The sequence below is a fragment of the Gossypium raimondii genome, chromosome 7 (genome assembly GCF_025698545.1).
Source record: "Gossypium raimondii isolate GPD5lz chromosome 7, ASM2569854v1, whole genome shotgun sequence".
NCBI classification, from domain to species: domain Eukaryota; kingdom Viridiplantae; phylum Streptophyta; class Magnoliopsida; order Malvales; family Malvaceae; genus Gossypium; species Gossypium raimondii.
Window position 1 is genome coordinate 48,001,036 of NC_068571.1, and position 26,806 is coordinate 48,027,841.

At 32.7% G+C, this 26,806-nt stretch overlaps 3 protein-coding genes across 3 annotated transcripts; 2 read left to right on the plus strand and 1 right to left on the minus strand.

The window, feature by feature from the left end:
- The first annotated feature begins 1,408 nt into the window (after positions 1 to 1,408).
- Positions 1,409 to 4,199, plus strand: LOC105785979 (11-beta-hydroxysteroid dehydrogenase-like 6). Its single transcript, XM_012612191.2, has 6 exons — positions 1,409 to 1,645; positions 1,733 to 1,925; positions 2,411 to 2,496; positions 2,779 to 2,910; positions 2,989 to 3,153; positions 3,832 to 4,199. The coding sequence occupies exons 1-6, from the start codon at positions 1,466 to 1,468 to the stop codon at positions 4,087 to 4,089; spliced, it is 1,014 nt and encodes a 337-aa protein (XP_012467645.1). The 5' UTR covers positions 1,409 to 1,465; the 3' UTR covers positions 4,090 to 4,199.
- On the minus strand, positions 4,138 to 9,070 carry LOC105785968 (recQ-mediated genome instability protein 1). The gene is made up of 8 exons (XM_012612181.2): positions 8,510 to 9,070; positions 8,243 to 8,413; positions 7,029 to 7,174; positions 6,601 to 6,737; positions 5,719 to 6,059; positions 5,414 to 5,524; positions 5,063 to 5,191; positions 4,138 to 4,550 (listed from the first exon to the last, which is right to left on the minus strand). Exons 1-8 carry the CDS (start codon positions 9,026 to 9,028, stop codon positions 4,386 to 4,388), a joined length of 1,719 nt encoding a protein of 572 aa, XP_012467635.1. The 5' UTR covers positions 9,029 to 9,070; the 3' UTR covers positions 4,138 to 4,385.
- Positions 9,071 to 19,275: 10,205 nt separating this feature from the next.
- LOC105785942 (ACT domain-containing protein ACR4) lies at positions 19,276 to 22,684 on the plus strand. The gene is made up of 7 exons (XM_012612156.2): positions 19,276 to 19,437; positions 19,571 to 19,616; positions 19,787 to 19,901; positions 20,395 to 20,462; positions 20,549 to 21,148; positions 21,239 to 21,343; positions 22,142 to 22,684. Exons 1-7 carry the CDS (start codon positions 19,391 to 19,393, stop codon positions 22,523 to 22,525), a joined length of 1,365 nt encoding a protein of 454 aa, XP_012467610.2. The 5' UTR covers positions 19,276 to 19,390; the 3' UTR covers positions 22,526 to 22,684.
- The last annotated feature ends 4,122 nt before the right edge of the window (positions 22,685 to 26,806 follow it).

Consider the following 26,806-nt stretch of genomic DNA (forward strand, 5'->3'; position numbering starts at 1 on the left):
TAATAGTAGATATGATTGTGTTGTGGTGGTGAGGGTGGAGATCTCCATATTTAAAAAAAAAAATTAAGACATAATTATAAATTTAGCTTAACCTTCATATGTTTTGTTAATTAGATTTTTTTAAGTTAAATTTAATTATTAATTCTTTAAAAAGATAAAATCGTTTTTAATAAAAATATTGATTAAAATATTAACGTTTAACGATGTTGGCGTAGTAATCAGCATGGTAATTTACTTATAGTTCATACTAACATGGCACTATCTATCTTATGCCACATTACCAAAATAATTAAAATTTATAAAATATCTTAAAATAAAAAATAGTATGAAGTACATGTGAATTGTTATATGGGCTGTCATGTTTAAAAATTTAATATTTTTAATCATTATTGTCGTTAAAAAATAATTTGACTATTTTCAAAGGTTGATAGTTAAATTTGACTCTTTTAAAAAGTTAAGGATCAAATTTAACTCAAAAGAAGAATAAAGATCAAATTAAAAAGTGTAAACGTTAAGAACTAAAATTTTCATTATGCCTAAATTTAAAAACAAGAGTAAAAATTTGAAAAATAAATCAAACAAGACAAATCAAAGCATACCAAAACAAAAAAGAAAAAAAATCAAACGCTATATACAACCTAAATAAAAGTATTGATTGAACCTTAATTTAGTACTGTTATTGTTATAACAATAATGAATATGCAAGTTTAAATATGTTTAAATGGGTTTGAAAGATATAAATAAAAATAGGCAAAAACTAAATAAAATGATGCTCAAACAAAAATATATTTCTAAAAAGGATAAAATTTAAGGACTCTTTTGATATATTTAACTCAATTTTAACATATTGTTAATTAATAATATAGTCTTATCTAATACTATCTAAGGTGTAAATGAGATATTGGTGTTCGCATGCTATTAGAATTTGATTCGAAAAAAATTGAACTTGATTCGGTAATTATTGAGCCAAGTTATTGGTCAATCCCATTTTGAGCTTAGTAATACTTGACCGAATGGCTGTCGAGTCTTATCGAACTTTTCATATTTTGTATTATTAAATTACGATGTTACCATTAATATATATTATTAACCCTAAATTTAATTATCAAGTCGAGCTCGAGTTCGAGCTTGGTTAAAAAAATTGGTAGGTTAAAATATGCGTATAGTCCATATACTTCTTGAAAATTAGGAATTTTAAAATTTTTTTTTGTTAAATTTAAATTAATTATAACATCTTCAAATTCAAGGTCGAAATTAACTGCTGATTTCAATTACAACCCTAATACACCCAAACCCGCACTGAAATAAAACATTAAAAAAAACGGAGGTACGTGTCGAATTCCCTACATGCAAAACTGCTACGTTGCGAAAAGTTGTAGACCTTGAAAGCCATGAGATTTCACTTGTTCTACAAATCTTGAGGAACTGGCTTCCATCTCAAAGAATAATATTTCCGAAAGAAGCCATGGATTTGGCCGATAAGTTGATGAATGTTATCGTTATTACTATATCCCTCCTTGCACTCTTCTTCCTTCACCAATATCGTTTTCTCAACTCCCTTATCTCCACTGCCAGAACCTTATTCAAAGAAAATTTGACCGGAAAAGTTGTGCTTATTACCGGAGCATCTTCCGGCATTGGCGAGGTTTGAACTAAACCAATCCTTAAATACATACATATATATATGATTATTCATTATTGGACTGATTATTGTTGGGGTTTTTTGTTGAAGCATTTGGCATATGAGTATGCAAGGAGAGGAGCTCGATTAGCACTCGTTGCAAGGAGAAAGCGACGTCTGCAAGAAGTAGCGGATGTGTGTGAGATAATTGGGTCACCTGAAAGTGTTTACATACTTGGAGATGTCTCTAACATTGATGACTGTAAGCGGTTTATTGATGCCACTGTGAACCACTTTGGACAATGTAAGAAGCACTGTACCACCTCATGATGTACCATGGAGGCCCTTATTTGCTTCTTTACTCAAAAAAGCCCCTATTAAACTGATTGTTCTTCTACTCAAACAACAAAATACTCCTATTAAATTTTAATTTCTGGTATTGTATTTTTATCAGGTAAATTAGTTTCTTTATTTTAGAATAAACTGATCATTTTATTAAAAATTTCATTTATTTTTACTATATAAAAAGATCAGGGTTTTTATTATACTTTTATTCTTTATATAATTATCTAGTTATTTTGTCCTTCACTTAACGGTAAAAAAAAATAATTTTTAAATTTTGATCAAACATATAAAAATTAATTTGTCTTTTAATAAAATAACAAAATGTCTATTTTAGTAAAGGAACCAAATGTATTTTGACTTGCTTTCATGATATTTTGCGGAATTTAGGATTTTATACTTTTCTTGGGATTCTTTGGTGATTTTTTTTAATAATGTTGATAACAGTGGATCATTTGGTCGCCAATGCTGGAGTTGCGCCGGTCTGCTTGTTTGAAGATTATGATGATATCACTAAGGCTTCACCAGCTATAGTAATCAATCATTTGGCTTTTAATAATATTCAACATGAATTGATGAAATTGATTGTAGATTAAATTAGGGATAAAATAATATTTGCCTTTAAACTTGATAATCTTTTTCGGTTTTCATGAAGAAGTGACACTTTCCAAAAAAGGGTTTTAGGTGATGATATTGTACAATATCATAGTATGGATTAAAATGGGGAAAGATTGTCAAAGTTTAGGGATTAATGTTGACAAGTAGCAAGATGAGAAAGTTACTTAGTTTAGGGACTAAAGATTAACTTATCTCAGGACATAAACTTCTGGGGTTCAGTATACAGCAGTTATTTTGCACAGCAACACCTAAAGAAGAGCAAAGGGAAGATAATAGTGATATCATCATGTGCTGGATGGGTATTTGCACCCAGAACTGCCTTCTACAATGTAAGATATCTCATCATCATTACTGTTATATATGAACTTTGAGCAATTCTAATAATGAAGTTGATGCAATAATTCAAGGCAAGCAAAGCTGCACTGATAAGCTTTTACGAGACATTGAGGATTGAATTTGGGACTCGAATCGGAATCACAATCGTGACGCCTGGATTTATCGATACCGAGATGACCGAAGGCAAATTCCTATCAAAGGAAGGCAGATTGGAAGTTGATCGAGAAATGAGAGATGTAAGTAACTTGAATGGTTCTTAAATAATATACACTTTACTGTGAGACCTAAAAACAAATGAGTCAATGTGGAAAACCAAAAATGCATCCATTCAATTATATTTTTCTATTTTTTTTTATATAAAACACAAAAATACTCTAATAAGTGAGGGTGTTTTTATTTTTTAATTAAATTAAATATTTATCAACTCATCACATTAATTCAATCAATAAGTATAGATCAAATATATAAAATTCCAAAATAATTTTAGTCTTTTACTTAATTAACCATGACATTAACTCAGTCAGTGGTTTATAGTAAATATAGATTCATTTTACTTTATAAATGAGTATTTTTATTTTTTTAATTGTTATTCGATTAACTCATTAGTGGTTTAAGTGTAGGTTCACTTTATTTTATAAAGCAATGGAATTTTCATTTTCTTTCCCAACAGATCGCTGGTTGAACTAGTCCGACCATCGGTTTTCAACCGTTTTTATAAAAATTATTAAAAGTTTAAAAAATTAATAAAGTTGGCCAATTAAATTTTTTTTGGATTTTTAAGTCAACTAGTTCAAAACATTTCGGTGTAAGTAGTTCGATTTTTTGGTCCAATCTGGTTCAAACAATATTGTTGTTTCTCAATTGGGTTGGAACTCAGATTTATTATGTAACGGGTTTGTATGAATTGGTGGCAGGTCCAAGTGAGTTTAATGCCAGTAGAGTCGGTAGAGAAATGTGCAAAGGCAATAGTTGAAAGCGCCAGGCGTGGGGACAGATACTTGACGGTGCCATCGTGGATGGAGACCACCATACTTTGGAAGGTCTTTTGCCCCGAGATTATGGATGGGTGGAACCGGTTCATGATACTAGGGCCTGGATCTTCTTACAGGGATTCACCTAGCAAGAAGATACTCCATGTAGTTAATGAAATCAAGCAGCTTCTTCTCCCTTGATGCCGAACCCCATGCCCAAAAAAACTGTGTAATATATGAAGAACTTAATTTAAATAGAAGTTTCTGTTTTTCCATTAGTTAAATCATACAAACTATACATTTGAAATCAATTTGTAGCTGTCATTGCTCTTCTAACCAGTTTTCTTCTCAAAATTTGTCAATGGATCCATGTAAATACATGCCTTGCTGTTGCAATGAAGTGAAGCTCCATGGATCCTTGATTTTTATGCAAAACAAAGGATCATGGATTCCAATACGAAATTCGAAAACCAGTTGTAGTTGTAACATGCAGGCAATTAAGGGGATATCTCAATGGGATCCGATGACCGGTGCTCTGGTGTTCGAGGAGGAGGCTTCAATCTTCTAAGAAGCAACCGTGCATCAGATGCAGAACAGCCTTGGGTCATCTCCTTGGCAATTGGAAGAGATGATGTTTTGTTTATTTCTACAAGCATCATTCCCTGGAGAATAACATTTTTGCACATAATGACGGAAGTGCCCAACAATAAAACCAATCATTTACAAGAGCTAGAGTCTAAATAAGTCATTTGTACTCGCGATCAAGCATCTTAATGTTCAATTTGAGCAACTCACAAGCTTAAACGAGTTTTTTAGTTATAATATTTAAACTATTAACTACTATACCCTTAATATATATGAACGCACTTAAACCTTGAATCCTAAATTATGTTGTTCAACTATAATATTTCTGTATATAAAACAAGTTCAAACTTGAGCTTGAGTAAATTAATCATGTGAATGAGCTTAATCTACCCAAGCTCAAATAGTTTGATTTTACTTCGAGCTTTGCTCGAGCTTCCATAATAATATTCAATTGAGCAAACCGAGTTTCAGCAGCAAATTCCTGATCAAGCTCTAGTTTCTTGCTGTTTTAGCTCGACTCAGATCAATTACAGCCAAATGAGTAAAACTAATAATTGTTGATAAAAAGTTGAAGATTGGCAAGCTTTACCTCAAAATGTGCTAAAAATGCCTGAAACTGCCTCATAATCTCCTTCATACCACTAACTTTTTGTTTGTCTGAAGAAGAAAGAGCAGAAGTGACCTCCTGGGGAGAATGACCTATTCCTTTCTGCACAACCTGGAATTCAGAAATACCAACATATTTAAGTTCTCAAGTTGCAGTAAAATCATAGCATTGCAGGTAAAAAGCCATAAGACCTAAAAAGAGGTTTTTAGAAAGAGAGAGAACATTGAGGATTGATGCAAATTAGCAAGTCAATATTGGGAGTAAAAGAGAAAATTCATGTTTCTCCTATTTGCTTTACAAAATCCAGGTTGTGTTGCTTCAGCATGAAATTACATTGTGATCAATGAGGATCTCGGAGATAAGACTGCCATCATCAACATAACACAGCAGCTCGTAAGTTGTCCTTTGCTTATACCGGAATCCCTTGACACCAGTCAAAAAGCACTACAAAAATATTTCATAAAATTAAGAAAAATTTCAGAAAGATAAGATATTAGAAACCAACTAAATATATGATGCAAGGCGATTCTAATCTAATCCTGGGTTATCCATTTTAAAATCGCTAGACAAATCTTGAATGCTAAAATTTAAGTGTCATCAAAGATTGAAATTTATTAGAAATAGGAAACTACGGATACCTTAATTTTTCCCTGTACTTGTGTAGCTTTATCTTTAATGGCAGCCCACTTGGCTGACAAACTAGCCAAGTATGTAAAGGGTACTTCTCGGTCTCCAGACAGTATGAGAGGATGTTCAACCACATCAACGATATGGACGAGCTCATCATCTGGAACAATACTTGAATTCGAGTTTGATGTAGCATTTTCTCTGCTAATGGGAACACTATCAATATGCATCCTCTCAACATCCAAAGCAACATCAGATGAAGAATTAGGCACAGCATTCGCCCCACCCATATGAGCAGTAGGATTCTCTGTAGTTCTTAGAGTAACAGTGCTAGATGAAACCAAAGTAGCACCTGCAATGTATGGATATACGGAAAAGAAGAAATTGTCATAGAATCAATCAAATAGGTCCTCAATTTGCCAAATCACCATATAAAATTTCATGTGCCTTCAAACTACAGGTGCAAAACAATTAGGGTGTATCACCAACTAAAAGCAGTTAAGAGAAGTCCAAGCAAAAGAAGTCTCTCGCTCCTTCAACAAGAAATGTCAACCTCCAGTTCTTTAACTCAAGTGAAGCAGTAAATGCTTAACTCTTAAGAGTTAATATATTTAAGCTGCCTGTCGTTGTCAAAGAGCAGGCAGAAAGAACGCAAACTAAGAGGGAAAGATCCTCTTTTTATCCCACTATTTTCCATCTCATTTTCTGCTCTGTAGGACTTCTCAAATATTACTATACATAAAAAGGCATTGATCAACATCTCCCCTCAAAATTACATTTATAACAAACATAAACAGCATGCAACCAACTTTTTGTGTACTCATTTTTTTTTTTTTACTTTGGAAAGTCAACCCATTGCATTTGATTTAAAAAACAAACAAATAATAGACAACCTCTTTCATCTGCCCGAAGAGGAGCTGAATTTTGAGATATTAAATTGTTAGTTGGCTCAACAGCATTAACACCATTTGGTGGCCATGCAGCAAGAGTTGCTCTAGTTGCTAAAGGAGGAACCACTCCTGACTTTGTTCTGCATAAGGTAGAGAGAAAAGAGGACTCGTAACAATGAAACATTCATGATTCAAAGTAAATTTTTGGGGCTCATCAATTGATTCATAATCTGTAAGATCATTCCAAGTTTCAAAACAGTTTAAATAGCAATCATTAAACTACAAACACACAATTCTGAACTAGAGACTAAATACTCCTTACTGTACAACCTTTAAGGGCAATATCTTTTGATTTTGATTATGATAACACAAAAAAATTTGTAATGCACATGAAACGAAATGGTAGACACATTCTTGGAATTGAATAATACCTTTTACCCCTAGGTGGCTTGTTTACTTCAGTAACAAGACGCTGTCGTGCTGCTTCTAAGTCCTCAACCACTCCCCCTAGAATTTGTAAACTTTCAGGGACCAGCACAAGAAGCCCATGTCGTATATGTACATTACAGATAGCAACCTACAGAATAAAAGATATAACCTGAGTACATCAAAGCTTTGGAGATCAATAGGACTTATAGGTTTTATTTTATGGGTTGACATGAATAAATGTTTCAGTGGCAAACCGAATAAGGGCTAATCTAAGTGTTGTGCCAACAGTAAAAGGAAAAGAGACCTTGCCCAACAAATTAAGCAGTTTGGACAGCAACTCATTGCGAGAAACCGTAATGAATCATTCGACTGAAAATTAAAGGTATGTCCCGTCATACAAATCAAGATAAAAACGTTGCAGAACAATGTAAAAGAAACTCTTTCTTAGAAAATGGGAATTTTTATGGATCCTTTACAATTTATGAAGTAGAGGTAATATTCTCTTGACATGAATTGATGAGACAGCATAGCTTGTCTTCAAGTAGCCATGCAAACAACTTATATCCAATGTCACACACCATCACCCTGAAAATATAGAAGAAGATTTTAAAAGATCCGTATATGACCAAATTGTTAAGTCAAAAGTCAGAAACTAATAGGCCAAAAGCTGTCAAAATGTCATTGATTCAAATTCATGCACCCAAATCAAGTGAAGATCATGCAACCGCTGGTTACCCTTCTGAAAGGGACTCTCCAAACATATTATGGACGGGAACCATTTATATGATTTATCTTGTTAAGTGACATTGTCTCAATCTGTTAAGTATTAGTCTATTAGATTTCCCATGGTCTTATATTGAAGTTGAGCCCCTCCACCTATTACCGATTAGTTTTAGCTAGGATGTTTAACATGGCATCAGAATCCTGGTTTTGTTATGTTGTTTTTTTCCTACCTAACCTCATGTGAGGTCTTGACAACCCCTGATGAAGTTGTGCACATATAGACCATGTGAGCCACACGCGAGTGGGAGTGTTTAAGTGGCATTATCCCACATCTGTTAAGTATTAAATTTTAGTTAAGCCCCTCCGCTTATTATTAGTTGTTTTTAAGTTGGACTCTTAACATATCTCAAGCATAATAAGATCATCAATATTGAAACTAGCATCCCCTATTAGAAATACCACACAAAAATCAGCAATAGCACTAGAGAAGAACCTTTAATCCAGCAGGAGCCAAAACTTGAAGATCTTTAATAGGCCTGTATTCCATGCCAAACACACGTTGAACACCATCTGTCATGGATAACTTAAGGCACCTCTTGATCCCAGAAGGTGTCTCCTGATACCTTCCTTTGAGCGGACAACTGATATTTACAATTTCATCAACCTAGAAAGATACAAAATCAACATGAACAAAGATTTGCAACATCAAAGCATTCATTTATATAATAGTTTTGAATATTTAGTGTCCTTATGACCGAACCTGCAAGACAAAGGGTCCTTTGAGATCAACAAGGTGCATTGAATCAACATTTGACGGAAGAATACCGCCGCCGGAATAATTCATATCAGAAAACAAGAATTGTTGAAAGCAAAGCTTCGATTTTGCAGAAGCATCGAGAGTCGAAAACCTAGGGACCGAGCTCTCTAGTCCTTGAACGCAAGAATCCAGCCATTCTCTCCTCAATTTGAGTCCCATTCTTAAAAGAAAGTCCCCAATCGGAGAGCCAGAGCTTTGAACTGATGTAACCGGTGCAGCCATTTCCTCCGCCAGAGGAGGAGGAGAAGGAGGAGTGAAACTTTCATCGACATCGACGAAATCGTCGTCGGAGATTTGAAGTGGTTGGTCGGGGTTAGGGTTAGGAGGAGATACAGTCACGGACTGGTTAGTGACGGCGGAGCTTTCATGTGGAGGTTCATTTTCTAGTTGTTGTTGTGGTGGTGGTGGTTCTTCGTCTTCTTCATCGGAGGAGCGGTGCAGTCTTAGTCGTCTTCTCGCCATTGACGTTGAAATTTGTGGGGATTTTAGATTTTCCCTCCACTGTAAAAATAACAGGGGCGGGCGGCGGGCGGGAAATTTGGGGTTAAATGGAGACCCGTATTAGATACCGACCCGAATTTTCTGCCCGAATTAGAGTGGGCTGCCCAATTTCTTAAATTTGGGCCTATGACTCTTCGAGTGCTTAACATCAGAATTTTGGAGTTTGGACCCACAGTTGTAATAAACATGATTAACACTGGAAATTTGAGACCCCTGCCAGCATAATAAGAGAAAGATGTTAGATTTAATTGAATGATGACGGATGTCGAGATGGAGAAGCAGTCATTCAAAGAGTGTGGTGGTAATAGCATTCGGTTCTTGAATCGAGCACATAATTTGATTGACAAAAAGTATGAGATTGTGAAGCAGGTCGATTGCACTTATAAGGAGAATTAACTGACCTAGACAAAAGCTTTCCTGTGGAGGGACCATGGATAGTTTATGGGAGTTACTTCACCGTTCAGCTATGGAGTTGGGATTTTTCTACTAAAGAACAACACCCCCTCCCATGTTGTAGTTTGGGTGAGATTACTTCATGAACAAGTTGTGAAAAATGACTGCAACACTACGGTGCCTTCGAATTTGATTAAATACAAGGGATTGCTGACCATTTGCCATGAATGTTATGGAATGATAAGGGTGATAATCAAGATCAACCGTTGGATGTTACTATGTCAAGTGACAATCCAGTGATGTTGCCAAGCAATTTGACCCTGGACAGTAACTATGAGCATGAGTAATCATACTAATTTTGTTTTGAGGAGTCATGTAATGGTAAAGGGAGCATGAGTAAGGTGACCCAACGGGCTCTTTTATCCATCAACCTAGATGAAGTGTACAACTTGAAAATAATGTTTGATTGAGGTGGAGTTTTTTCAAATTAAAATTTTCTAATGTTTTGTTATATAAAAAAGGAGTTTTAATTTTTAATTGTTTTGATATAATAAAATAAATTACAATTTTCTTTAATTATATTTTTAACTTAATTCGACTACACTTGAATTATTCTCAAGAGTCATAAAAGTTTTTGAGTACTCCTAGTCCTTTTACAAATATTTCGAGGCCTTTTAAAGTAAATTTGAGGCTATGTATCGTTATCTAGACATGATCTATTGGTACATGGTAAGCCAATAACTAAAATTACAAAATAAGGGTCAATGCATCAATAGTTGCCTGAAGGTATCAGTACATGGGCACTCAAGTATAGGTACATGCCTTACATGCATTGAAACTTGGCAAGTCAATAGCAAAAATTGCCAAATAGTGGAGCAAGGTATCAATATCTCTCATAAGTACCGATACTTGCTAATGTCTCCAACAGTAGAAACTCCCTCCAACGGCTCCATACATCTCCAAATCAATAAGAGGGTAAATATAATTCAAATATACTCAAACAAAGACAATACACAAGCTCACAAAGTTTGAGCAAAAATCCAATTTTTCTTTGTTATACTCATGTTCTTCTACAAAAACTTGTTGAGCCTATTCATTGTATATTTTGCTTTTGAGAGGTTTTCCTTTATTCTCGATTTTATTTTCACTTTGTGAGGATTTATTTAAGGGGGAGTAATTCTATCCTACCTATTCAAAAAATAAAGTCTTCCAATGCTTTGATATGTGTTTAAGGATGAATTAGTGAATTGAGGGAAATCCAAAAGTTAATGTTGCAGTATCTTATATATGTATACATTGAAAGATATAAATATAGATTATATTAAATCTCTTGTCAAATACCTATTTGATATGTGTTTAAACCATGTTACCCTCATCCACACCCTTAATAATAATGCATCTTTTACTCATTATTTTCATATTAATTCTTAAACATTTTCATTTTATTAGATTTTAACATCTCTTTGTAATTTTAAATATTGTTCCTAATATCAGTGCTCTGTGAACAATTCTTGCTCAATATCAATACTACCTATAATTTTCTAGGTTAATTTCTTGCAACAGTATTATTACTAACAAGTATTAGGTGCAGCGACAAAACAATTATATACTCTCAAAAATAAATTTAAATTCAAATTTTAGAGACGATATTATTAGAAAAGACACTTACAAACTTCAAATATAAATCATAAAATAAAAATAAAATAAAACCCAAAAAGAGTGGCTGTCTGGCAGGACCAATAACATCGGAATAAACCCAACAACAACAACAAGATCCGTATCTTTCCTAGTTAAGTAATTGTAGCAAAGCATATGCATATGGAATTGTGGGAAGTGGGTTGGCTTGCTATGGCCTTTGTGCTTATCTAAGATTGGCAGTTGGATTTGGAAATACAATGCCAACACGTGGGGATAACATAGCACCAGTTAGTATAATTACAATCCAAACGTTGAGCCTTCATTAGTTAACACTTCACTAATCCATGGGGGGAAAATGTGGCCAAATGATGCCCCCATTGGTGTTTTTTGGTGGATCCAAAAGTTAAAGCACACAATACTATTATAAACCATAATGGGGTTGGCTCATAGATGGAGAATCTCCTTTAATACATTTACATATACCTTTCATCTCTAATCTTGTGCTCTTTTCTTCAACTTTATTGGTTTATCACATGGACCCTCCATTGTTATTTGGGGGATCATTAAGGAACTCTTATACTTAATTCTATTTTAATTATAGTTTTGGTCTTTTTACTGTGTTAGACTTGATATAATTTGTTCGCTTTACTTTGATAATATTATTAGTAGATCCAACTTGATAACACATTTAGTTGCAGTTGTTGTTAAAGTGATGATATATGACCATTTAGCTGATATGTAGATCTGTTATTGGGTGAACATGGCTGATCGTGTAGTCTTAACCGTGTGATTAAATTTGAATCTATTAATAGTATTTTAAAATAGAAGAATCAAATCATGTCAAACTAGAGTAGAGGGATTAAATTGCAAAGTTTAGTATAATAGGGGGACTAAAACATAATTAGACCAACATATTCTCTTTTCTCGCTATAAATATGTAATGAAACCTGCTGTTTTTTGTTGTAGGGAGCAACAAAGGGGGGTTTGTTCTAACGTTGAAGATATTTCCAATGGAGGCTAAAGGAGTGAAGTTCGAGTTAGTGTTGATTGTCATTGCAATGGCAATGGGGGTGCTAGTTTTGAGTTCGAGTCTTGTGGAAGGTGCATTTGGGATCCAGCTCAATCCATGCACTCTCCCTCAATGTATTGCTGAATGTAAAAAGGCTTTGCATGAGAAATTTCTTAGTGCAACTTGTGCTTCAGGCCCTCAAGGGAAATTCTGCATCTGCTTAGGTTGATATAACTTGCTTAATGCTTACTTAAATTTGCCGACTGGATATGTATCTTATGATAAAAAAGAATAGATATAAATAAAATGTTTATATTGCTTTTTCTTTGACCTCGTAAGTCACACATATCCACACAAGTTACACTACTAGTAAACATGTGAATCGAACCCAAAACTTTAGAATAGATAAACACCATTTTGGTTAATAGGCCCAGTGTTTATATCGATGTAACTTATGTGCTTGATATATGGTATAGTTAGTTAAATGTTGATCTATGATTTTTGGACTCCTTGTTTTCCATAAATCACTTGTCTTGGACTCATATATGGGGTAAGAACAGTGGACTGTTTCATTTTTTTCTTGAAAAGAGCTAAAAACATATAAATTTGTCCTTGAGTTAGGTGTCGAAACCTGAAGTCCTACACAATATTTAGGAGATTTGAAAATTTTATTTAAAAAAATTGGTTTAAAAAGTTTAAGTTCGTTTAAATATGGGTTGAGTTTAAGTTTCACCTAGTTCATTTTCAAATTTATAATACACTATTTTATTTATTTTTACATATTAAATAATTTATAACATGTGAAAATTATATATATAATACTATAATTTAAATATTAAGTGGTTTATATTTAATATTTTAATAAAAAATTCAAAAAAAATAAGATGAATCAAAATTTGGACAAATAAACCCATATTTTCATATGGAACAAAATTTAAATTAATTATTTATAAATATGATGGGTTTGAATAAAAAAATTATATTTTCGATTCGAACAAATATCGAAGGAACATGTGTAATGTTGATACTATATATATAAAAGTTCGGCCCAAATCCGATTCAGTACTAGCCAATGTGTATTGCAATAAAATATAAAGATACCGAAACCTTGCCACCTAGTTCTTTCAATGTTGTCTGAAAAAATGTGACAGTAGATAATAATCAGCCCCAAACATATCTATAAAGCAGCCAGTCATGATTCATGCTAATGCTAAACGCAACAAATAATGGTGTCTCCATAGATTGTGCACTCACTATCTTAAAACCCACCATATTCAACTTCACCTCCTAAAAGGGTGTCTGGATTAGCTAGCCACAAAAATGGGTGGTCTCCAAATGGCGATTTTTATGATCAGACCAGACCAGACCAGCGATTGAAGACAAAAGCTTAGCTACTGTGTTTTGGCAAGTCATGAGTGATAGACAAGTGGGGATGGATGGTGAATTCATTGATTCTTGGGTATCAAATTGTGATGATTTGTGGTCGGGGAAATGGTTGGTAAGCTAGAGCTTTGTAGACTGTGTCGTGTAATAAAGACAAAAAAAGCTTCAATATGTTGCTGCCCAAATTGGTGGCATGCATGAATGTTCATTACCTCGTCCACTACACTGTACTTTTACCCTCTTCTTAGGGTTGTTATTAGGTAAAAAGTATTATATATGCCTTTAATTAGGATTTAGATTGTATTTTATCTTTTTACTCAAAAAAATAAGTAAATTAGTCATTTTATTTTAGATCAAAAAGTAAATAAGTTTTTCTGATTAAAATTGCATCCATTTCTTCTGTTAAAAACTAACCTCTATATGTAGCATAAGGTACATGTGGCATGCTCCATGTCATTGTTTGATTATTTTATTAGCCATGTCAATTTTTAACAATAGGAATGGATGAAATTTGAATAGAAATGATTAAGTTACTTTTTAGTAGAGGTGACAAAATGTAACCTAATAATTTTTACCAAAAACAAAACATCTGATTGTGGTTATTATTATTAAGTTTAAGCAAAGAAAAGGTAGTAGAGTTGGTGAAGTCAAGAAAATTAGTGGGTTTTAACCTAGAATTTACTAATGGGGCAAAGAGGTCCGCATGTTAGGTCGCAATTGGACCTTTTTGCGATGCTTCAATACCATTCCGGCCCATGATTATATCGAATAAAACTTAAGTCTATAATAATATATATTAATTTGTCGATGTTTAAAATTTTAATAAAATATACATTAATTAGTTAAATGTTTTTAAAAGAAGTATGAGTAGATTTAAAATGGATTTGAGTTAGTTATTTACAAATATGAATAAAATTAGGCAAAATCTAAAAACTATATTTTGGGTCAAACCGAGCTTTGACAAATATAGATTATGTTAATCCTATGCAATAATTAAACTCAATCCGACCTATGAACACCTTTACCTTACATATTTCTTCTTTGCAAATTTAGAGACGTCATGGTTGAAAAAGAAACACTTCGGACCTCCAATTTTCCATTCAACTAAATTGACAAATTGAGATTTCAATTTTTCTTAAAAACAATTAAAATCAATCATCTTATAAGTAAATGACATTAAAAATCATAAAAATAAATAATAAATATATTAAAATTATAAAAAATATATTTTAAAAACAAAATCAATCAAAACATAAAAAAAATTTAACTAAGAATAAGAATAATAAGAAATTTTTTATACTATCGATTTTTTATAATAAAAAATTGTCGGGCAACCTACTAAACCCCCAACAATGGTAAATAAAAATTTTCAAAGTGTTGTTTGTCGAGTAACTAATCAAACCCCCACAATGATAGGTATCATCCTTGAGTCATATTAAAGTTGTCTCCCACATTCACTTAGAGCCATGTACAATTCATGATAGGGGAACACCTCAAGGCAACAGGTTGTACGTGGGCACACAACCACTCACGAAGGGGACATGAGCATCTTCGCTCTTGGTGGGGTTTGAACCCCTGACCTATGGCATATAGGTCACCACTTAGGGAATATGGTACCATTTGAGCTAATTTTTATTGTTGAAGGGGTCGGCTTATTCGAGATAAGTCTTTGAAGTGTTGTCCTATGGCCAGCCTACCGAACCCCTCAACAATGTAAGGTATTGTCCTCGTGTCAATATTTTGTCTCCCTTCTCCGCCAAGAGCCTTATAGGGGTTTATGAAGGGGGAATGCCTCAATTGGCGGAGGTATGAGTTGCAAGGCTTAAAGGAGAGGTATGAGTATAGTGCATAACATTAATTATATAGATCACTTACATGCAGGGGGACTCAAACCATCAAATATAAACCACATACTTGCAAGTCCATTGGCATTCCCGATAATGTAGAAGCCAGAACCCAAGATTACTAGAAAAATAACATAAACCCAACCACAAGTAACTCAAAATCAACCTCAAACCAACACCAGACAGTACCAACAATCCTAACTAAATCTTCCCCAAGATCCCTAGCGTCCATGTAACCTTCAACATATTCTTACTAGGAAAACTACCCCCAATACTACCAATACCCTACCTTATTATTATTCACAATATTATCAAGGCAACACCAACGCCCCTCAAGATGAACAAACCTCTCAAATCCCCTATCTAGACTTATAGCAATTTATATAAATGCAGGGAAAAAATAAAGGTAATAGAAGAACAACTCTCTACATGGCAAAGGTCATATCAAAAGCAGCAGGAACATCAACAAGAACTCAACCTATGAAATGAGGAAATCTTTGAAGAGTTAAGGGTTGGAAGGGACCCTCAACAACAAACCTCCTATCCAAGAAGAAGAGATGGTCCAATCTTACCCCAACAAGCGACAAAATCAAATATGTGAAAACAACCCGACATTTGTATGCCCACGAACAACTTGTTGCCTCGAGGCACTCCTCCTCTGTGAACCATACATGGCTCTCAGTGGAGGTGAGAAACAAAACTCTGACATAACTCAAGGACAATACCTACCATTGTAAGGAGTTCGAATCGTTGCCTAACATACACTACTTCGAAGGTTTTTCTCGAAGAAATCAACCCCTCAGCATGGTTAAATCTCAAACCAATCAATTAAAGAATATCTATTTTTTATTTTAAAAAATCAGAAAAAAAATAAAATAAATCCAATTCTAATGATCATTAACATTTTTTTCTTGTTCTCGGTTTTCATCTTTTTACTTTTAATATAATTATATAAGAAATCAAATAGTTGAACAGACCAACATGATTCCTCTTTCTCAACCATGCTTTAAAAAAAAAAAAGCAAAAAGAAAAGAGATTAAAGAAACTTTAATTTCCTTGATACAGTTATCTGTCATGTAGATAAGATCCATGTAAACATCTAACAAAAAACGAAATTTCTCAAGAAAGTTCCACACATTTTTCCCCGGAAAATGCCAAAAGAAAACTGAGATTGAGAAGATATTTCTTGTTTGTTTGTTTTTCTTACAAAGTAGTCCTACCAAACAGCAATCGGCTCCCAACAATGTTAAAAAGTAAGCCTTTTGCTGTTTAGATATGGCCACGTTTATAGTCTCCTAATCACTGTAGTTGCTTTCATGCTTTATCTTCTACATTGCCTGATCCAGTTTTTAAGATTGGGGTTCCTTTTTATAATTAATCTTCGAAAAATAAAATCAAAAAATTGGTAAAAACTCATAAATTGTGTTGTTATTATTATTATTATTATTTTCGGATTATTTTAGCAAAAATATTTTTTATTTTCATCCTTGATTTTTAATTATAAATTTATTATTAACAATAATTTATATTTTAAAATTAATCAAAAAATTGAAAAAATTCGAAAATTCAACTTATTTAACTTTTGATTCAGAGTCATGCAATAGAGCGAAACAAGAAAAATTAAGAAATCGAAAGCCGACCCAAATTAGGTTATTTGGATAATTTATGGAATAATGGTTTTCAGAATAAAAGTTAAAAAAACTATATTTACAAGTGCTATTTTATTTAAATATGTTCTATTTTATATAAAAGTTTAACTTAAAATATATATAAAAGTTATTAATTATTATTCTTTGCTTGAGAAATTGTTTTAGAAGATTACTAAATAATATGGAAAAGGTATAAAACAAAATTCACTCTTTCAAAATAAATTCAAAAATAAATTGAACTCAGAATTATGATAAGAAATTAAAAATCTAAAAAATTCGATCCAACTAAACCAATCTCACTATTAATATGCTCTACTTTGTATATAAAAAAACCCTCGAATTCTCTAAAAGTTTTAAAGAAAATGAAATAATTGTATAAAGAAAAATGGGGCAAATAACCAATAAAAGCTCTTTTATTTTTAAAATTACCGAAATGCGCCAGGTTCTGAATTAATTACCAAAATAGACCATTTCTCCCAAAAATGCATCCACCTCAGCGCGTTGTCAGAGGATAAAACAGGAAAACGTGGACAAAGTGCTTCCTCAACCCATTTTTTAGGATTTAGAGTTTTTTGCAATTAGAGTTAAGGTTTTGAGGTTTTTGAGTTTTTAGGGTTTTAAGGAAAAAAATTAAATAAATAAGGGTTTAAAGTTTAGGGTTTCTTAATTAAATTAATTATAAATTTTAAAAAAATTAGAAATTATTTATAAATTATTTATTAAGTCTAACTTTATTTAAATATAGTTAAATATTAATTACAATTATTATATTTTTCTCGAATTTTAAATTTAAACTTCTACAGTTTAAAGTATATATTAAATATTAAAATATTAAAATTTATATTAAATTCCATTAAATAAAGTTATTAATACCTATTTATAAATCATTCACTAACAATCAATAAAATATTTACCTATGATCTTAAGACCTTAATTAAGGAATTATTATCCCTAAAATATTCTATTATTAATATGATTGTATTATATTAAATTTCATGTATTTTTTTGCATATTATATTATATTAATATTTTTAATTTATTATAAATTTAAAATTACAGCAAAAGATAAATTTAATATATATATATATATATATATAAACTTTTAACTCTTTTTCTGTTTTTCATAAAAAAACTCTTTTCTATTTTAAAATTTGAAAATACAAAATTCATTATATATTTTATTTTTAATTTATTATTAAAAATTCTTTTAATAAATTTAATTTTACTAAAACATTTAATTTTATTAGTTTATTTTTTAGAAGAGTTTAAAATATATAATGAATAACAACTAGTTTTATTTGATTTTTCCTTAAAAACCTTAAATACTAAACCCCAATCTAATTTTTTTAAATTTATAATTAATTTACTCAAGTAACCCTAAACCCTAATTTATTTAATTTTTCCTTAAAACCCTAAACCCTAATTTAATTTTTTAAATTTATAATTAATTTACTCAAGTAACCCTAAACCCTAATTTATTTAATTTTTCCTTAAAACCATAAACACTGAACCACGATCTATTTTTTAAAAATTTATAATTAATTTAATTAAAAACCCTAAACCCTTATTTATTTAATTTTTTTCTTAAAACCCTAAAATCTAAAAACTCAAAACCCCCAAAACCCTAACTCTAATTGCAAAAAACCCTAAATCCTAAAAACGAGAAAAGTATTTCCTCAAGAAAGCGTTTTCCTGCTTTATCCCCTGACAACGTGCTGACGTGGACGCGTTTTTGGGAGAAATGATCAATTTCGGTAATTGATTCAGAACCTAGCCTATTTCAGTAATTTTAAAAATAAATGGGCTTTTTTTGGTTATTTACCCTGAAAAATGATGTTAAAAATAAAAATAGAATGGGAACTTGATTTAACAATAAAAAAGAATGTGAAGTTGAATTTTGGAATTTAATACTCTATATTAAGAAAGATGTTAGCATCTGTAATGCTTTTCTCCAAACCTTTCTTCATACTTTCCGGTTACTATATTGCCGCTGGGAACCACGTCCGGTCCCGGCAGACATGGCACGTGACATTACGATGAATGAAGCAACGTAATCCTCACATAGTCACGTGGATTAAACCCTTCCCCCGCACGGTACGGACTCTTTAATTCAATAAAGGTGGGGTGTGATGATGATTTCACCCAAAGAATAAACCTTCTTTTTCTTCAGTTGCATCGCAAGTAACGTCTTTTAACTGTTTACATTAGCCAATCAATAGCCGACACGTGGATACCAAGATCCCTTTGTACCCTTTTAGCCTTCCTTTTGGTTTTATAAAACGCCCCTGCAGACTTCACTCTCTGTTATCTCCTCCATTGCCCATTCTAATTTCTATCTTCTTCTTCTTTTTATTTTTTTATTTTTCTTTTTCCTTTTTCGTTTGAATATTTTGAGGAATAGAAAAGAATGGATGATGAATTTGCAAAGCTTATTAGGAGAATCAACCCTCCAAGGTATTTGCTCTGTTTTCTTTTGAAGTTTCAATTCAATTCAGTTCAATTTAACCCATTTTCCTTTTCTTTTTGTTTTAGATTTTATGTTGTTTTTGTGTTGCCTTTAATGGGTTGAATTCCATTTCTTTTGTAGAGTTATTGTTGACAATGGTGCTTGTGGACATGCTACCTTTATACAGGTATCATTTTTTTTTTCACGTAAGACTGTGTTTAAGCATGTTCAGACTCATGTAATTGTTACAATAATGGTGCTAATTGAATTAAGGTTGAACCAGTATCAATAATCATGCTATAAGTAGCATAAGGTTGTACTAATAAGCTTTGGTAATATTGTGTTTTTTTTTTTTAGGTTGATAGTGTGAACAAGCATGAGATTCTCCTTGAAATAGTCCAAGTTCTTTCAGACCTTAACCTTAATGTAACCAAAGCTTACATCTCTTCTGATGCTGGATGGTTCATGGATGGTATGTTTCATAATTTTTGTATTTAAAGGCTCTAAGCAAGTTTGCGAAATGTTGTTTATAGACTCTTAAAAGCCTCCCGACAATGGTTGGTTTTGTGCCCAAGAATAGGATGTCTATGCTTGGTTTTACCTCCGGATTTTATCTTCCAACTCTACGAAAAGCTTTGAGGGGTTCACGGAGCAAGAACGCCTCCACCAACCAAGGAAATGTGAGCTAATATAGCATTTGTGGGTAAAATGTGTTCAAATCCCACCAAGTACAAATGCTCATATTTTCCTGGTGGATGGAGGCCCTCCTATTCCATGAACCCTTCGAGGCTCTTTTCGGAGTCAAGAGACCAAACCCGAGCATAAACACTCCACGCCCAATATCATCTCTTTTGAGGGATACATCAGCTCCCTATGAACACACTTGGCAAACTTTTTTCAGAGCAAGCCCGACCTCCCCCACAACAGTGCTGTAATTATATCGAACTCGTTTGTTTTTTTTTCAGTGTTTTATGTGACAGATAATGAAGGGAAGAAAATTACAGATGAAGAGACACTTGGTTATATACAAAAAGTAAGCGTAAATTGGTGGGATTCCATGTATGATATTAATATCATTACGATACCTTTTAAACCATTTTCATTTGTTAAATTCTACAGACACTTGAAACCGAAATATATATCTTAAATTCAATGAAGAGCTCAGCTAGTTTAATCCCTTCCAAAGACCATACCAGTACTACAATAGAACTAACCGGCAATGATAGGCCCGGTCTTCTCTCCGAATTATCCGCGGTTTTAGCTGATATGGGATGCAATGTAATAAACGCCGAGATATGGACACACAACGCTCGAGCCGCCACCGTTATCCATATCACCGACCGGTCAACAGGTCACGCGATCGAAGACCCGGACCGGCTTTCAACAATCAAGGAACTACTGTTCAATGTAATGAAAGGGGACAGTGATTTTAAGACACCAAGTGCAAGAATGTTTGTTTCAACATCAAGAGAAACTCATACAGATCGAAGATTGCATCAAATGTTGTTAGCAGACAGAGATTTTGAGAGACACAATGACAAATTTTCGATGGAACCACATGTAACTGTGTTGGATTGTAGTGATAGGGATTATACAGTTGTGACCATAAGATGCTTGGATCGACCAAAGCTATTGTTTGATACTGTTTGTTGTTTAACGGATATGGAATATGTTGTGTTCCATGGAACTGTCATTACAGGGAGACTGGAAGCTTATCAGGTTTGTAAATTATTACAAGGAATTTCAAATGTTTTTTTAATGAAATTTAAAGTGGGTTTTTATTGTAAAACCTCTTCTTTCTTTTTGTAGGAATATTATATCAGACATGTTGATGGGTTCCCTATAAGTTCAGAAGCTGAACAACAAAGAGTTATGGAATGTCTTGAAGCTGCCATTGAAAGGAGAACCACACAGGTTGGTTACCTTCAAACTCTTTTTTTTTTTTCTTATAAAAAGAAAAATTGTTGTTAGTGGCTATAATTGTATAGAATTTGAGATTTAATCCTTCTATCATCCTACTTTTTCAATTTAAAAATCCTAGTCTGCCATCGTAAGCGATAGTTTTTGTCAATATTTATTAACTTATCATGTTTATTTCCTGTCAATCATATGTCAGGGTCATATGGGGATTGAAGACATCTTAATCAAAATTTTAATTTGATAATTTTTGACAAAAAAATTTACAATTTTAATGACTGGATTGAAATTTTTAAATAAAAGAAAAAAGAGTAAGACTTGATTTTTATCTTTTTAAGTATAAGAACTAATAGCATAGTTTAAATTTTTTTTTTAACCTTTCGTTCTTCCCAACAATGTACTCTACAAGGTCTGAACTTATGTTAAGTGCATAGTGGTGAAGTTAAAAGGGTGGCTAGAGGCTTTGGCCCCCTTTGGTTAAATGAGAAAAAAAAATCTATTTAGCCCCTCCTCAACTTAAATTATTCAAATTAAGCCTTTTAGCACTTGAATAAATGAAATATTTACATTTTCAGCTCCTCCAAAATCTCCAAATCATGTAATTTAAGCATTTTAACACAAAACTTTTAATTAACTCCCAAATAAAATTTCCGCCTTCGCCTCCAATGTAGCTTAGCAATCCACAGTTCAAAATCTTGTTTTAAAGCTCTTCATAAAAAATTTAAAAAAAAACCTTGGTCAAATTGCAGTTTGAGTCCTTGTACTATACTCAAGTTGGGTTTATTGTGCATACAGGGTGTGGAATTGGAAGTGATAACAGAGGATCGGTTTGGGGTACTATCAGAAATCACAAGAATAATTCGTGAAAATGGATTAAGCATTAAAAGAGCAGAAATAAGGAGGAATGGTGGAAAAGCAAAAGACAGGTTCATAGTAAGTGATGCGATGGGAAATGGGGTGGTTGATCCCAAAACCATGGAAATGGTCCAAAAAGAAATAGGAGGATTTGGAGAAGAAGAAGGTTGTGGTGTGAAGGTTGAAGGGAATAATTCCTCCCTTTTATTATCTACGAAACTTCCCAAAGAAAAACACGAGACAAGGACAAGTTTCTCATTTGGGAACTTGTTTAAAGGAAGAAGTTTCCATAACTTCAATAAACTCATCAAATCTTGTTCTTAATTTATTATAATATTAATCTGTCTTTGTTCCCTACTGGTTTTTGGAGGGGAATTATAGCTTATTGCTTGTGTGTTTCCCATGTACATGTATAGGTTTGGTTTTGTATGTAAATTAATTGTACATAATTGTTTCAATGAAACTTTGGAGGATTTAAACTTAGATTCTAGATAAGTCCTTATCATATCAGCAATGACTCCATGCAATAATAAAATGTCTCTCAGCTCAACTTTCTCTAATCTCACCCTTGACCATTGCAACTCACTTCCATCCTTGATTTCATGAACTTGACCACTGCGATTGACTCTCCCTTTGAATCATTGGTTCCACCCTCGATTTCCCTACTTGCCAAGGTTGCATTTTCCTTTGCAAGAAAAGAAACTCAAAATATCCATCATGGGAAAGTGTTTATAACTTCAAATTTTAAAGATAAGTAGAGTATTTTTCACTGCATGTCCATCTGCTATATGTTATCATTATCAACCATGCAAATATAAAATACATCTTCTTTGTTGGAAATTAGGTTGGATTTTGAGGATTGTTCGTCGATGACGAAAGAACAGCTTCTTTCTAGTATCAACTTAGAGGCCAAGTCTGCAAACATGATATTATAACAAAACGTTCATGTTTGGATTTTGATTTCGTCAGTGAAAGCTGGGATTACAGAAAGTTGAGTTGAGAAGTGAGGTACAAGACATTTTATTGTTGCATTGAATCATTGTTGATGTCTCTAGTTAATGGAATAAAAATAATAATAAAAACCTTCATAAATGGATGTTGTAATTTAAGCTCTTATGTGTCATTTTAATCTATTAACAATGTATACAATTATTACTCAATATTCGCTTTATATTTATAAAGAAATCTACTTTATATTTCTAAATAAATTTGAATATTCATCCTTCTAATTTACTTTACTTTTTAAGTTATTAATTTAAAACATTGAATTAATAAATTCATATATTCGACCATTTTGGAAGGTTGAACAAATAATTTATTTGATCCGGATATGAATTTAAATAACTTAATTAAATGCAGATAATAAATTTATTTAAACAAAGATATAAAGAAAGTGTTTGATAAATAAAATTTCAAGCTTCGTTTTTGGCTGATTGTAGTATTTAATGAATGAAAGTTTTTTCACAACTAAAACCTTCATATATTAAAATATTAGATGCAATAACTTCTTCTGCTAAAACTTTCAAAACAGAAAACTTTGAATAACTTTGAATGAACAACTTTTTCCACAGTTACATATCTGACCATATTTGCTCAAAAATTACTCCTTTTGCCACATACTCTCAAACCTAATAAGAATGCCAAGATATCAATAACCTTCAAAGCTCAAAGTAAATCTAAAAAATATTCACTAATTAATTTCCTTAATGAATGTTTTAATTCCTTAGTAATAGTGGTTTATTTCAATAATTTCACCCAATAAAAACTAAAATATTATAAACAAATAAATACTTAAGAATAAAATGTGTCATACATTTGTCATTTTACACATACCAACTTACAACTATTAGTTAAAATTTACCAATAGAATGTGAAACCAACCATTGCAATCAGTAAATTGCCAACAGTGGAACCAAAAAATTTAACCCAAACAAGAGTCCATCCAAAACCAATAGCATGTTTGGTTAGGGGGAATAGGAATGCATTCCCCCCTATTCGGTCGGCCCACCACCAAACCAACGTTTGGTTGGCTGTAATGCCATTACAGCCTGAATCCATTCAGGCCCTATTACATGAAAAAGCTGTAATAGCCATTCATTGCCCACATATCCAATTGGCTATTCCATCCAGCTCTCTTTTTTCATTTTCTAATTTCTGCCCTCCTTCATCTTCTCCCACAGATCTGTAACTCTCTCATTCTGTTCCCATATTTCAAGTAATTTTTTCCTTCTTTGATTTTTCCATTCTTTTTAACGTTTCTCTTCTGTATTTTTTGTCGCTTTTGCAGCCATGGTTCTCGAGGTAAGCTATTCAATTAGATTCCTCTTTTGATCTCCTTCTTCTAAATCATCAATTATTTTAGTATTTCCGTCTTCTTTTTTCGTTACTCAAAAGGGTTTTGTTGATTTTTCTTTTTTGGTTTTCAATTGTCAAATCGGTCAATTAGGTTACTATGATATGCATTGATAACTCAGAATGGATGCAAAACGGTGATTATTCTCCGTCTTGATTTCAAGCCCAAGCTGATGCTGTTAGTCTTATCTGTGGAGCTAAAACCTAGGTAAAATGATTGCATTTTAATGGAATGTTGATGCGATCGTTGAAAGCACCAAAAATATCTTATCCCTAATAAATAATGAAAAAAGAATAGTAAAAGGGAAGTAGGGTCAAATCCTCAGGGACTGGACTTGCAAAATATCTTGTTCCATGAAATCCCATGCAAAATCTTGCCCAAGAAAACTTGCGTTCCTGAAAACAAATAAAATAAAAAAATAAAAGAATTAAATGTTTGGATCTGAAAACGAAAAATAAAATAAAAAGAGATTTAAGAATATTGAATCGAAAATTAGAGAAATTAAAAATAGAGTTGAGAGAAAGGAAATTCTTATGGGAGATTCCAGCCTCCAGTTATCTCGTTCCGCCTTGAGTTCAATTCTCGGCTTTTAGATGATCCTTCCCAAACTGAATAAGTCAGTTATAGTGGAAGAGGACGCCTACGACTACCAGCTCCAAGGATTTAGACTTACGATTTAGTGGAACCTGACTCTAGCCAACAATTGCTTCTGTGGGATCGTCTTATGCTAGATCAACGCTTCTCAATGGCGAATCCCACGCCATTTTGTCTCTTGGGCTCACCAACCTCTGACGCAGTAAGCTAACGAACCAGCTGTGCAACCTTCCCAAAACATACAAAGCGACCACCTTTACATACGTTGAAAAGCTTACTTCTTAAGGGACATGGACGAAAGCGTCTGCCCCTTAGTGCGGAGAAACAATGAATACTCGTTGAGAAGGCTAAGTACTTCTAAGCCTCAAGAACCCTTTTTGGGGAATATCGACAACCTTCGGCTAGATGGGTTTAGTGGCTCATGGTTGTAGTGGAAAAGAAAATAAATATAATAAAAATAAAGATTTTATTAAAAGGAAATATGAAAAGAATAAAAGCCTAGACTTTTGGGGAGAGAGCGTTTATAGAAAAAGGTTCATCTCTTTTGAGTCACTTCACCCCCTATTTATAGTGCTAGGGGAGATAATCTAATCCTACTTAAATTCCTAAAAGATAATACATTTAATTGAAGATAAATAAAGATAAATAAAATAAAATCCTAAAAATAATCCTTAATAATTATCTCAATATTAATTATCCTAATATAATTAAAATAGAGTTTAATAGAATAAAATCTCTTCTTTTTACATTTCAACCCTTGTGTCCTCCATGCTTGCACTTTTGGCACCAACTTTTCCTTGTGTCGCACATTGGCCCATTTTATCTCTAAATTCACGCTTTTGGCCCTTAATTTTGCTTTTGCCTCAAATTTAGTCCCTATGAGATAAAAGATCATAAATAGCTCAAATTAGCAGGATCATACTCAGAATAAATACATAATTAATACATAAACATACGTTATTCTAGAGTGTTATCAAATGTAAAATTATGGGAATTTGATTTCGTTTAATGAATTAATGGCAGTCTAATCCGAAGAATACGGTGGGGATTTTGACTATGGTGGGAAAAGGAGTGCGTGTATTGGCTACTCCTACTAGTGAACTTAGAAAAATCTTGTCTTGCATGCATGGTACTTATTTTTTTCAGTCATGTTTGGAGACTATTAGAACCTTAGGAGTACGTGTATTGCTTTACCATTGCACTCCTAAAGAGAGAACTTGGGTTCGAACTTAGAACCTTAAAGACAAACCCAAAAGGATTAGTCTTTATGAACTTATAACGGACATGGAGGATACTTTGTTTCCTTCTAATAAGAAAAATTAACGTATATGTTGAAGGAAAACAACATTAATAGTTTTAGTGTTTTACGGCTTGTTATTTGGATCATACGAGTACTTTGCTTTACTTAACTTTAGCAAATTTGTACCATGACCTATGTAAAGCATGCAATTCTGTGAGAAATCCATGTTTGATAACCTCTGTGAAAGACGAGCAGCTTTTTTATTAGAGTTTAGAAATGGAGAACTTGTCATTGCTGTTGGGTTTCAGGAGTTATATTTAGTGTAGCTTGTCATTTTGATGCAAAAGTGGCATGTAATTAATGAGTAATCTATGATATTTTATTTACATATTTTTGAATTAAAGGTCATCTTCCTTCC